The sequence below is a fragment of the Gossypium raimondii genome, chromosome 6, assembly GCF_025698545.1.
Source record: "Gossypium raimondii isolate GPD5lz chromosome 6, ASM2569854v1, whole genome shotgun sequence".
NCBI lineage: Eukaryota > Viridiplantae > Streptophyta > Magnoliopsida > Malvales > Malvaceae > Gossypium > Gossypium raimondii.
Genome location: NC_068570.1, coordinates 38,709,261 through 38,723,590, shown reverse-complemented (window position 1 = coordinate 38,723,590; position 14,330 = coordinate 38,709,261). Strand labels below are relative to the sequence as shown.

Genomic DNA, 14,330 nt, shown 5'->3' with positions numbered 1-14,330 from the left:
TCATGCCGCTGTAATTGAACTTTTGATTAATAAAGTAGCTAGACTCAAATGTGAAGGAAATCAAATTTATAAACTCTAGTAGAAGAAGAGCAGGAAATTGTTGCTTTAGTTCAAAAATACTGCTACTTCTAAGCTTGTCACAAGTGGAAAATGCAAAAATTAAATAGATTTGACTTAAAGAATGATTTTGACACTTGCTGCACTAACTTAACTTAAATAACAAGTACATTTCTCCAAAAATGGAATTTGGAAAGCTAGAAATAAGTAACACCTAGGCACAAATGTGGAAGCAAAATAACATGACATTGGTAAAAATCGAGATACTGTTGCTTTAGTTAAAAAATTAATGCTACTTCTGAGCTTTAGATATAGAATTAAATAGATTTTGTTTAAAGAGCAAATAATTCCAATCTTTGTTGCACTTACTTATAAGGTTAAATAACCAACACACAATCCCTTCTAGCTCCTATATAAACAAATAATCATTAATCCTATTCACTGCATCCCAATCTGACAAGCTTAGAGTAGTCAATAAACCAATTATTCATTAATGTATAATAACAAAAGAATCGAACATTTGGTCTCTATAATGCAAATTAAATGACACTTTAGATGAAATTAAAATAGGAGACACCACCCTACAATCAGAGAACATACAAAGATAAGGAAAAGAAGTAGCAAATTATTTCTTACATGCATTGTATGAGCCTTCCGCTACTTGTCACGCCATAAGCAAAAATGGTGCTCAAGCATTGCGCTTTCTTGTTCGATCTTCTCAAACATTGCCTTCTGAAGCTCACCAACTTCTTTCTCTAATTGCTCTACCTAAAGAAGAGAAACAGATGTTCAAGATGCAATAATATTGTATTCATCAAAAGGAAAACCTATATACTACCTTGTTGAAGATCTGGAACAAAAAAAGAAGAAAAGAAAAAGATTTTTTTAAGCAAAGATGAAAAAGAAATTGAAACAGAGATTCTTCACCTTCTTCAATCTTTTTTATCTCTTTATTTCAAATGAACGACCAATGGCGTCTTAGTAAAGGCAATGTAAAAGAAAGGGGCAAAACAAAGCGCAAAAACCCTAACAGATCGAGAGAAAAGGAGTAGCTATGGTGAGTGAATTCAAGCAAATGAAATGAAAAGGAAAAGAAGTGTGATTGGTGTAGGTGTATTGACTGGTGTTGTAGGAAATGGGAAATTTGGGGATTTCAATTGAAGAAAAAACAAACTTTTATTTGGGGATTTAGGGCGCACGATGGAGATGAGAAGAAGAGGGACTAACGAGCGGGTAACCAAAATTCATTTTTGGATGAAGCGGGATTTTGATTTACTTATTTTTTGTATGCTTTTAATAAAACGCATAAAAAATCATTTTATTTTGAATAAAATGATAAAATATATAATATTATTTGTATATATTTTGAGGAAAATTATAATATTATTATATATAATAAATGCAACATTTTAAGGCACCTTATTAAAAATGGTAAAATAATTTTGTAGTCTTTAATGTTTGTAATTTTATTAATTTGGTATATTCTTTGAAAGTAAATAAATATTATAAAAATAAAAGTTTAAAATCTTTTAAAATTTCTAAAAAATTTAAAATCTTTTAAAATTGATTTTAAAATTTTAAATCACGAAAAATATAAAACCTTTCAAAATTTAGAAAAATATATGTTATTTACTCTTTAAATGATAATTAGAAATGTTCACTACTCATACAACCCACCTAGTCCAAAATATGGTTAGGCTTAGATTTATATTTTTAATCTTAGGCTAGCCAAACTTAGCCGATTTACCATTTAAAATAATAAAATATTAACAAGTTATATTGACATTGTTTTTAATAATTAAATTTAAATATAAAATATTTTTTATTGTTTTTAAACAATGAAATGGGTGATTCGGGTAAAACGAGCTTGAAGTTAGAAATTTTTTTTAAATTGGGCATTGGCACAGATTGGTCTGGCTTGGCCCACTAATTAATTCGATATTTTAAAACCTTTGCAAAGTTTAATCTATTCAATCAATTCTTACTTGATGATCATGGCGGGGACAAGGCAAAACACGTAAAAAACTGAACCAGATAAAAAAAATGAACCGAGCACTAAAAATACTAAACCGGGAAGGGATAAGATGGGGATATCCTTGGATATAGCTTATATCGATTTTGAAGAACCAAATCTTCACACGATTTTGAAGAACCAAATTAATATTATCTCCTTTACAATTATATAAGAAATTAATTAATATATAAATTAGAAAACACTAGTTAATCTAAATCCTAAACCGTAAATTTAAACCCTAAAACCGTAAAACCATAAACCATTCACACATAACCTCTAAACCTTAAATCCCAACCTTTAAACCATAAACCATAAACCATAACCCATAATCCCTAAACCCATAATCCATAAACCTTAAAATGGCAACACCTAAACCATGCATATACCCTAAACCAAGGACCTAAACCCAAAATCCATAAACCTTAAAATGGTAACACCTAAACCTATTTAAACCATATACCCTAAACCAAAAACCCTAAACTATAGTGATAATTAATTCAATATTTTAAAATTAATACTATCTCTTTTACGATTATATAAGAAATTATTTAGTGATAATTAATTCAATATTTTAAAATTAATACTATCTCTTTTACAATTATATAAGAAATTATTTAATATATAAATTAAAAAATTAGTGATGTAACCAAAAAACTTTAAAATTATTTTAAATAATAGTATTTTATTTTTTCCATTTTTAACAAATATTTTAAATTATTTTAAATCCCTGAGCATTATTAGCGGCGCTTTCCCAAAAACGCCGCTAAAGCCCTTGGCATTAGCGGCGCTTTCACAAAAACGCCGCTAAAGCCCTTGGCATTAGCGGCGCTTTCACAAAAACGCCGCTAAAGGCCTGAGCATTAGCGGCGCTTTCACAAAAACGCCGCTAAAGGCCTGGGCATTAGCGGCGCTTTCACAAAAACGCCGCTAAAGGCCTAGACATTAGCGGCGCTTTCCCAAAAACGCCGCTAAATCCCCGAAAGCTAAAAAACGGTGTCGTTGGGCTTAGATTTTTTGCGGCGCTTTATTGAAAACACCGCTAATGCTTATTTTTAGCGGCGTTTTCCATAAACCGCCGCTAAATCTCGATCTTTAGCGGCGTTTTCCAAAAAGCGCCGCTAATTCTCGATCTTTAGCGGCGTTTTTTATCCAAACGCCGCTAAAAATGGAAGATAAAGCATTTATCTTCCTATGAAATAACGTGCTTAGATGTTGTTGTTAACCAGGTCACTCTCCAATAGAAACACTGAACAAGCTATAAAACACAGTTTCTTCGATGAATCCGTAAGTTAAGACAAGAATAGTTTATATCCTATGTTGCCGTCCTTCTCTTCTCGTCTCTCAAATTCCTTATCGCCTTGGCTTCAACGCAATGGTACATCCCAACAAAGACAAACTTTGTAAATTCTTTCTCTCTCTATATAACACCACTTCTCCCTCGCTAAACAAAATGTCGTCTCCACATCCCAAGAACCATGGCTGGTTACCGCGATAGGAACCCTTTTGACGAAGAAGAAGATCAAGTTAATCCTTTTTCCGTGAGTTTCATATCTCTCCATCCACTCTATATTTATAATTTATCCTATACACATATATGTAGAATCTGTACGTATTTTATGAGTATGGATGATTGGTAAACATGCAGAACCCTTCACAATATTCGCACTCAAGGCTTCCAGCTCTTCCTCCTGAACCTGTCAGCTACAATTATGATCGCAATCCAGTCATTGAGATCAATCTTGATAATCCCACGGTAATTTCAAACCCACTTTTCTGGATGGTGTCCAACTCATCACATCAGCTTTTTTCTGACTATATGTCTTATGATGCTTGAGATGTAGAATTTGAAGCAGAAAGAGACAGAACTCCAGGCCAAGGAAGCTGAACTTAGAAGGAGGGAAGAGGTAATACATCTTTACAAACATGTTAAAAACTTGGCTAAATTATGTTTTTAGTCCTTCTGCTATCACTTCATCATTTTACTTTAAATCGACTTTTTTTCCTTACTGTTATTACTTGTTAGTAAGAGAGATTAGTCCAAATTATGTTAATGCGTTAAAATGAAAAAGTATGAATTGAATCCTATACTATTATCAAATCAGACTTTTAACTTCCCATGGATTCCACCGTACACTCAGTGTGAGATGTCAATCTTACCCACAACTGGTATCCTCCTTAGTCCTGTAATTGTTTGGTGAAAGTATGAGTTCAAATCCCATCAAGAGCAAATGTTGAGTTCTCCTTCACTCACCCCTCTAAACTCACTGTTTCTTGAACTCCAGCAGAGTCATTTTGAAACAAATTCGAGAGATAAAAGTTAAGGATAAAATCAAACACAGACATTCCGGCCCGAACTTGTGGAAGAGATCTGTTAGCCGTCACCCTGGTGGACAATATTTCACAAAGTCTCTCCGAACGTTCAAAATCCCATCAACAACACTGTTTATTAATTATATAATGAAATGTCAAAGCGTATACTATTCATAGTCACCATATTCATGTATGTATGTATATATCTTACGCAATGGCCTTTAGCAGTAGATGAATCATTGAATTGCCCTTGTTCGTAATTCTTACTCATTACCATCTTTCCTGGACATGCATTCATCAGGAAGTTAAAAGGAAAGAAGAAGCTCTAGCACGAGGTAATATTTGCCACTAAAATTTGCTTACTCTTTGCAAATTTAATCTCTCTCTTCTGGGTATTTAAGCTTCTTCAAGTTCATTTTAGCAGGTTTGATGTTTTTATTCTTAAATTTGCAATGCAACTTCTTGGTTTTAAAAATACATATATAAAATAATGATTCACCGTCACAAGGTTAATTTTGTTTTGGTTGTAGCTGGAGTGCTTCTGGATGTGAAAAATTGGCCACCATTTTGCCCAATCATCCACCATGACATTGCAAATGAGATACCTAGTTATCTACATCGAATGCTATATGTAGCTTTCGCCACCTTCTTAGGCATGTATGCAAGCTGCTTGTCAAAATGCATAGCTAAGATTTTATTATTACGAACAAGATAGAATGATGAATGTTAATTTCATGCAGGGTTGATCCTATGCCTTTTCTGGAATGTCATAGCTGTTTCCACAGCAAGCATCAAAGGGTCAGGTTGGATTAGAAATCCCGTTGCTACTCCTGGGTTTTCTTTCTTTTTCATTACAATCTTTAGATTCTGATGGTTGAATCTTAAAAACAATTACATTTAGGCGTAAGGATATGGTTCCTGGCTGTCATCTATTGCATTATAGGCGTACCAGGAGCTTATTTACTATGGTATCGTCCACTTTATCGAGCTTGCAGGTACTAATTAAAACCCTGTTCTTCCATCATTTTTTTAACAACGTTCTTCATTCTGTTTAATGAATTATCTTTCTTTATAATCATGTTGCAGGAAAGACAGTGCGTTTAAGTTCGGATGGTTTTTCATGTTTTACGTGGTAATGTATTGTTTTATGCATATGGTTAACCCTTGCCAGATTCCCACAGCTAGCAATTTTATACAATTTTTGTTGTCTGGTTGCAGATACATATCGGCTTCTGCATTTATGCTTCGGTTGCTCCGCCTATAATTTATGATGGGTTATCTTTCTCGTAAGTTTCTGGACACATATCCATGTCTGACACTGGCATAACTTGTTGGATTTGATAGTTAAACTCTTTTAGTTTTTGGTCCAAAACTGATGCAATTCGTTTTCCAGTTTTCCCTACTCCTGATCATGACTTAATACTGTTATGGGGTGGTGCAGGGGATTCGTGAGTGCGTTGCGTACTATGAGCGACAGTGCTTTAGTAGGGGTAAAATTAAGGATCATTTCTTCTCTTGAATTGTTTGATATGAAAGGGTAAATAATTATAATTAAAACATTTGTCTTTTCATTCGCAGATCTTCTACTTCGTAGGATTTGGGTTATTCTGTGTTGAGTCACTGTTAAGCATCTGGGTCATTCAGGTATATCATCAAACATCTTGAGTTCATTCCACTCTTTGCTGCTGCAATTAGAGACTTCTAACACACGCGAATTACCCATGCTTTTTGTTTTTTTGGCAGAGAGTTTATAGGTATTTCCGTGGCAGTGGAAAGACAGCGGAGGCAAAACGTAATGCTGCAAGAGGAGGTGGCATGGCAGCACCCGAAATAAGCTTATAAAGCTAGCAAAGAAATCACGTAGGACGTGATAGAGATATATCCATCTATTAAAACATCACTTTCAACCTGGCTTTTGTCATTTGTAAATACATTTCTGTTGGTCGGAAAGGTCTTTGTATGTGACCTGACATTGACATCTTCATATCTTCCTAATTTGCTGCAAAACCATTCAGTCTTTGGTTAACTGTATATTAGATTTGACCACAAGTTTCACATCTTATGTAATAAATTTGTATTTGGTGTGCGTGAGTTTTTCTTCTAGAAAGAGGAATTTATGGAGCAGCCTCGAGTTGATTAAGCTATGACACCAAACGTTACGCATCAACCGCGCTTTTCTTTTTTTATTATTATGATTACAAGTCAATCTCATTTTGATTTTTCAACCTTTCCTTTTCATCGACTGCCAACTCTATGAAAATTCTTATCTGTTAATAAAGTTAACAGGAAAATTAAGTATTTTATGCAAGGGGTGAGTATGAGCATTGTGCCTCCTACCCCTCAAAAATTTGAAAAATAGCCTTTTAGTCCTTTTATAAAAATTAACATATAGTAAAATTGCATTTCAAGCCCCAAAAATTAAATATCCTTTAAAAATGAATAAAACATAAGTTAATACATGATCAAATTACACTTTGATCTCTCAAAAATTTTATAATTCAATATCAATCCCTAAAATTTTTTATGGATTTGCCCCTGATTCTGTATTTGTTGGATTGTTCTCCCCATACCAATAACCATGTACTTCTTGCCATCATCGGTTGGTCTTTGGCTAAGTCTTAATAAATAATGAGTACTATATAATTTAATTAAAATTAGTATGAATAATTATAACAAATACTATGTAATTTAGTTAAAATTGCTTTTAATAATTTATAATAGATACTATGTAATTTAATTAAATATTTAGTGGACGAAAATATATGAGAAATTAATTATCATCAACAAAATTTTTAGATTATTTTGACAAAATTAGTAAAGTAATATATAATTAAACTTTAAAAATAAATTTCATTATAAATTTAAAATTTTATTGTATGAAAATATTTTTTAAAACTTAAATAATTTACAGATTGTGCTCGAAAAGCCATAGAGTAATTATATTTTAGTATAATTGTTTGTAATTACCTCAATTCTCACCTTCGCAATTGACCCCACTGATTACAATAATATCTAAAGGGTAAACTACACCATTAGTCATTAAACTATAGGTAAGTTTTTGTTTTAGTCACTTAACTTTAAAATGTTACAAAATGGTCACCAAACTATTCAAAAGTTTTCATTTAAGTTATTGAGTTGGGTTGTTAAAATTGTTGCAGTATGGTCTTTTCTGTTCGCACCACCTGCACCAATCGAAAATTCACATTCACCTTCTTTACTACAGTTTAATTTTATTTCATGAAACAACTTTGAACGTTAGAATCTGCGAACTAAAATCCAAACAACTTTCTTTTTCAATCTCCGACATTGATCATCAAATTTACTTGAACCTAGGGTATGTTCTTCTGTTTGTCAATAGGTATTGATCCACCATATCGATCATTGAATCATCCATTGGAGCTCACTAGTTGCACTTAAAAAAAAAACTTTATATCCTAATGGCTTAAATAAAAAATTTTAAATAGTTCAATGACCATTTTGTAATTTTTTAAGGTTGAGTGATCAAAACAAATCTTACTAATAGTTCAGTGACTAATAACGTAGTTTACCCATATCTAAAATATATACTATAGATATAAAATTATAAATAAATCAAATGCTTTTGTCGAAACCATTTTGAAAAAAACAAAAATTTTAGATTGTCGACTTTAAAAAATGAAAATTGGGAGTCGCCACCAATCTTTTATTAAGGTGTGATTGGATCACCTAAAAATGACTTTGGTCTACGAATTTTAGAAAAACGGGTCCAGGAGTCGGTTACGTATGAGGAAGGATTAGCACCCTCATAACGCCCAAAAAATTGGCACCTAGTTAATTAATTAATGTCTTAATGTCGAAAATTTGAAAAATATAATCCTTAGCAAAAACTTTAAACGTTACGTATTAAGACCCTTATCATTTCAGAGAAAGAAAATACCACACCCAATGCGTTAGGGCACGACAATCTAATTTCCTCAAAAATGAATTAGGCCAGAATACTCGTGTAATAAAAATTTAAAAGAATATCCATTTATTCAAGATTTAAGAAATCGCGGCCCAATACGTTAGGGCACAATTCCTCCAAAATCCCAAACTCGGAATATTTCCTTTCTTATTTTTTTAGAAAAAAAATTTTCATTTCGAGAAATCAATGCGTCACATCCAATACGTTAGGACACAACGTGTTGAATTCCCAATAATGAGTTCTTATTTTTTGATTAAAGAGAAATGCTCGATTGTTAGATTTAACGAAGAAAATCGGAACCCAATACGTTAGGGCTCAATTTCCTTGAAAATCATAAATACAAGCATTATCTTAATTTTGAAAAGTTTGAAATCGAGTAAAAAAAATGATGTAATGTTATATTGAATGCGTGTATAAATGTCGCAATAGCAAATAACAATAATAAATACGACAATTGTATAGAAATAAGATAAACAAATAAATAAAAAATGACATGCAAAGTATCAAATAAATGAGCAAAATAAAAAATATGAAAACATAAATCAACAAACATATAAAAAAATAAAGAAAAGAAAGTACATAATATATACATTGAAATTATGGAAAAATATAAAATTTATATAAAAATATATTTATATATATAATACATTCATGAGAATAAAAATATATATATATATATAGAAATTATAAAATATGGATAGAAAGTATAATATATATACGTACATATATATATAAGGTAATAAATATATAAATCATAAAAATAATAATTACATATATATAAGATAATAAATATATAAATCATAAAAATAATAATTACATGTATAAACTTAAAATATATATATATATATTTTGAAATCAATTAATTCTAAAATGACTAATTTTAAAATGTGATAAAAAATAGGGCAAATTCGCAAATAATTGAAGTCTGGAGGACTAAATTGAACGCGCAAATTACATAGAGGGGCTGGAAGGGTAATTTTCCCTTCTCCTCTAAAACGGTGTCGTTCAAAAGGATTAAATTGGAATTTAAAATAAATTAAAGGCCGAATTTAAAAACACAAAAATACTTAATTGGAAATATATTAAAAGGCGGAGGGGCCAAAAGCGCAATTTGCCCCTCCGTATGAAAAACACGCAGAAACTGGGTCCTGGTCGGGTCGACACGCGAATCCTCCCTTCAAAACGGCGCCGTTTTCAATTGGCTATTTAAGCCAAAATTATAAACAAAAATTTCATTTTTTAAATCCTTCAAAAAAAACGAAAATCTCTTTTTAAAAAGAGCTCTCAACCTTCGGGCACCGGCCTCCGGTTCAGTCATCGGCCAGTCGTCGGCCACCGTGTCGGCCACCGATCTCCGGCGCCGGCACCACCGTCTGCGGTGGCCGGAAAAGGGGAAAACCCCCGGTTTGACCTTCTCAACCCCCTGAGCCTAAATCCGGGCTCAAATATCGCGAAATATCAACGAAAGTGCCCCTAAAAGCAGAGAAACCTTTCGGCTTCCGGTTGTCTTTCATCGGAGACGGCACCCTCGGCCATCCACGGCAATCTGGGCCTCAAAACATAGGTTGTTTCTCTCTTTTTCCTTATTTATTAATAGTATATAAACAAATAATAATAGATAAATAAATAATAGAATATAAAACAACCTTAGATTTTGCTGTTTCTCTCTTTGTGTTGTAAAAATCGTGCTTTTTATTGATTTCGAATCCGACACTTACAATATTACAATGGCTATTTTATAGCCGTATGAAATAAATCTAAAAAGGAAACAAATCTGTTTTTTGATTTGATTTACAAATATTTTGATTCACTTTCCATTTTCGTTTTTCCTTGATGCGCAGGTGAAGACCGAATACGCTCGTGGCTTGCGGCGCTGTTGAAACCCTAGGGTTTCTGTCTGTAATTTGGGCCACCGTAGTTTGGGCCCTCGTTTGTTTTATTAATTGGGCCATATGGGCCTGTCTGTAATGCGGGTCTTTTAGACCCGAGCAAAATCTGGCATGTACAGCTTTATTTTATAATATTTAATTTAATGGTGGTGAAAAATATATACTTGGTTTCCCAATGTGACTATGGACTAAATTGAAGTTCAATTTTAATATTCTCTCATGTGAAAGAATTCCAAATTTATAAAAAAAAAAAGCACGGTTTCCAAAATTCAAAACTACAGACAACTCATAACAAAATCAATTAAACACAACTTTATATAAATAGTATATTTTGTACAGTTACATTAATGTATTAAGCGGTACCAGCATAAAAAATAATCTATTATGAGGCACAAAATAGTTTTTTCATGCCATCATATTATCAGGCAGCACCAGTGTCAAATATTGTATTTTTTTGTGTCTCTTGATACATTGTCGGCACTAGATTTTTTACTGTACCGGCACACACCTCTACATCCTTTCACCCTATGCCAATTTTTTTAAAAATTTTAAACCAGTGTCGTCAACCTATTAGGTGACACCACTTAAAAACATAATTTTTTTTTTGTATTTATTCAATATTTAAAGAAAAATACAAATGATTTTTGGTGTTGCCTGAGGCAAAACCACTTTAAAAATAATTTCTTTTCCCCTTATGATTGGATGGCTTTTGGGATTAATACCACTTGACACATTGACGACATCTAAGTTTACCATTGAAAATATACCATTATCATAAATAATCTGGTTAAATTAACTATATATGTTTTTTTGGCATTTTAGGCCTTTTTTTTAAATTTAGGAAAATAGTTTGTTTTTGAAGAGAGAAAGGAAAAGTGCGTCCAACTGAGCGCATTTTCCTCCAACGACTTTTTGAACGTTGGCTAGCAAAGGTAAAAAAATTTAAAGGGCCAAACGATCAATTTTTTTCCTATAAATACCATGTGTCATTTTTATTTTTATTTTCACTCAAATCCTACATTTTCAATTCTTTCTAAACTCTCAACTCTCTTAATTCTCTCAAGTTCTGTTTTAAATTTTCCGATACGCTCATTTCAAAATATTATTTTTTTAATTATTTCATATTTTATTTGTTTCAATTGAATTTTCACGAATGACAACCTCTCTGATTCGTTTCGATAACAAGCACATTTTCGTCGCTCAAGCGATAATGATAAGACGAAAATTTAAATTTTTTTATTTGTAAAAATATTTTAAATTAATTTTTTTGTCAATATAAATAGGTGAATGATCGTGTTTTGAAAGGGTTCATACATAATTTGTCAAAGGGTCCAATCACAGAAATTCGTGGTTACTTATAAGACACAGGATTCTTGCATGCATCTCGTATGCTCGGAGGCTACAAACTTGATTCTACAGTTATTAGTGCATTCGTGGAAAGATAGAGGCCTGAGACACACACTAGCTATCTTCCATGCGGCAAGTGTACAATCACACTCGAAGACATAGCTTTACAACTCGGCTTACCAATAGGTGGGCCAGTCGTCACAGGGTCAACGGTCATTCTCAATATAGAAGACCTTTGCGATGCATTGTTGGGAAGATGTCGAATAGGTTTTAAAGTGGTCAAGTACATATTAAGTGGTTGGAAACGAATTTCAAAGAACTTCCTAAGGACGCGCTCAATGTCGTCAAAGAACAATACGCTCGAACGTTCATCCTCAAGCTAATTGGGGGCATTCTAATGCCCGATAAATCTCAAAATTTGGTACACATAAGGTGACTACTACACCTAGTCGACTTCAAAGAAAACGAACGATTGAGTTGGGGATCAGCTGTGTTAGTCGCATTGTACCGGGAGTTGTTACGAGTAACGGAATCGGATAAGATGTCAATTGATGGTTGTCTGCCCTGCTGTAGTCGTGGACTTGGTGGCGACTACCATTTCTATGTCCCTAAGTTACTGACTCATTCATGTTCCCATTGGTGACAAGGTAAAAATCATTTCTTAATAAATATGTAGTTTGTATAGTAAATATAGTTTATTTATTATATGTTTGAATTTACATATCACTTGTATAGGTGGAGCCATGAGCCAAGCTATGTGAGATTACCCGAGTAGCTTAAAGATATCAAGCTGTTGTTAAATCAACGCTTGGAAGCCAATGTTAGTTACTTATTCTTTCTAACCTATCATAATTATGCAATGATTTGTAAAATAAAATTTTGTACATAATAGAATTTAAAATTGTGCACTACAATTTGAATGGATGTCATACGCCGAGCTGGATATCATAGAATACGTCCCGCAAGAATTTTTGGCCAATTAGAGTATGTGGGATATGAAGGTATCGTTGATAGTATATGCGACAGTGGAAATGCACGAATAAGATTAAGTGATGTGACAGTTCGGGTGGAGGAAACAAATTTGGCCGCCACTGTAGGACATAGAAGCACTGCACAAGGTGGACTTGCGGGGGAAAAACGACGAAAATTGGAAAGACATTCACAAGGAGTACATCGACGCTTGGGATCGTAGGATGGAATTCTTACCTATTTGCAAACCATTTTTCTTATCAGACATGACGACTTATTTAGAGTACTTGTCATGGTTCAGCTTACTGGGAAGCCATATCTGTTATCGGTTGAGGCGAGGAGTAAACAACTTCATCCAAAGAGGCCATGAAGACTGCCCCGGCAGCATACGTTCGGACGTTGTCGTACGATAGGTTCGTCATTGGCTCTGACTGAACAAATGTTGCCTATGTCTATGCCACATCCTGGTCAAGTCACTCCACTTATTTTTGTTAATTTCCTTAACCTCATGTTTTATTTACAACTACCATACTAGGCACCACCGCATATCCCTGCTTCCACCCTTCCTATAGGTACATATTTCGGGACACCAATGTCCCCCACATTTTACACCCCCATGTCAACATCGATATCGATGCAAATACCGATCCAAATATCGACGCAAATGTCAATCTAGATGCCGATGCATGTACCATTACCGATCTAGTTATTTATGCCAGTTTCGATGCCCGGGTCAATGTCGACGAATCTAGATTTTGTAACATCACTGATAGTGTCACAAACACCCATTGCATCATTATTTTATCGAGGTGGATCATTGGTGTAACCATCTTCTTGTGGAGTGGAAGACACATGATAGAAGGCTAGGATGACACCACACTCAAGCACGAAGAAAGACGATGGAGACAAAGATGAAGATGAAGACGAAGCCGAGAGTAGAGATGAAGATGAAGAAAAAGACCATGATGGAGACGAGTATGAGCACGAGGGTAGAGGTGAAGACGAAAAAGATGAAGGCGATGGTGACGATCAAGTGGATGAACTGGTAGCACTAGTTATATATAGGAATCTTGCTCGCACCCGTCAGCCACCACTATATGGTACACATTTGGCTCAAAGACACTAATGATTTTTTTATTTACTTATTGCAATGTAAAAATGATTAACATCAATAAATAAACAAATTTTTTTGTATATTCCTATTACAACTCATATTTGTCTTTGTTAAAATCTAATGTAAATTTTGATATATTTAATATTTGATATGAAACATGCAACTTTGGAAAGGCATCTTTATCAAACTAGTAGACTATGACAAATACAGTTCAAATGCAAGTTAAAAATATTACAAATTTTTTACCCTAAAAATGAATGCAAGCAACGTTGAGGCTCCAATGTACCCTTCAATATAGAATATGTTGTATTCGTATGCCCTAGGTTTCTACAGTACCTACATAACCTCTATTGATTGTCCCTCTCTTGAATACCCATATTGGTACATATCTAGTGAAATTTGGGTGAACTTTCGGGACACGACGTAAGTTCATGTTTGTCGCTAACTCGTACGGTGCGTTGGACATTAGCATCCACACATTCTCATCTAGGACGAGTGGGAACTTAAGACTCTATACACTATGCATACTTTCTAGTTTGTACACCTCACTGATATAAGGTGTGAGAATTTTTTACTTTGCAATCTCACATTTCCCCTACGCTTATAAAAGAGGTCTCCTACTCTATACTTCACCATCCCTCAAACATCTTCTCTCCCATCCTATCTATCCCTCCACTATACAATATT

At 33.5% G+C, this 14,330-nt stretch overlaps 1 protein-coding gene across 1 annotated transcript; it reads left to right on the top strand.

Moving 5' to 3' along the window:
- The first annotated feature begins 3,412 nt into the window (after positions 1 to 3,412).
- Positions 3,413 to 6,525, top strand: LOC105773542 (secretory carrier-associated membrane protein). Its single transcript, XM_012595532.2, has 12 exons — positions 3,413 to 3,609; positions 3,717 to 3,824; positions 3,913 to 3,975; positions 4,683 to 4,716; positions 4,912 to 5,034; positions 5,122 to 5,184; positions 5,283 to 5,376; positions 5,468 to 5,513; positions 5,600 to 5,667; positions 5,823 to 5,871; positions 5,960 to 6,025; positions 6,125 to 6,525. Exons 1-12 carry the CDS (start codon positions 3,547 to 3,549, stop codon positions 6,221 to 6,223), a joined length of 876 nt encoding a protein of 291 aa, XP_012450986.2. The 5' UTR covers positions 3,413 to 3,546; the 3' UTR covers positions 6,224 to 6,525.
- Positions 6,526 to 14,330: the final 7,805 nt, after the last annotated feature.

Bases quoted from the DNA above. Each gene is read 5' to 3' on its own strand.
- LOC105773542 (XM_012595532.2), top strand. From the start codon at position 3,547: ATGGCTGGTTACCGCGATAGGAACCCTTTTGACGAAGAAGAAGATCAA. The intron at 5,185-5,282 runs GTTGGATTAGAA...AATTACATTTAG, and splicing joins AGCAAGCATCAAAGGGTCAG to GCGTAAGGATATGGTTCCTG. The intron at 5,668-5,822 runs GTAAGTTTCTGG...GGGGTGGTGCAG, and splicing joins TATGATGGGTTATCTTTCTC to GGGATTCGTGAGTGCGTTGC.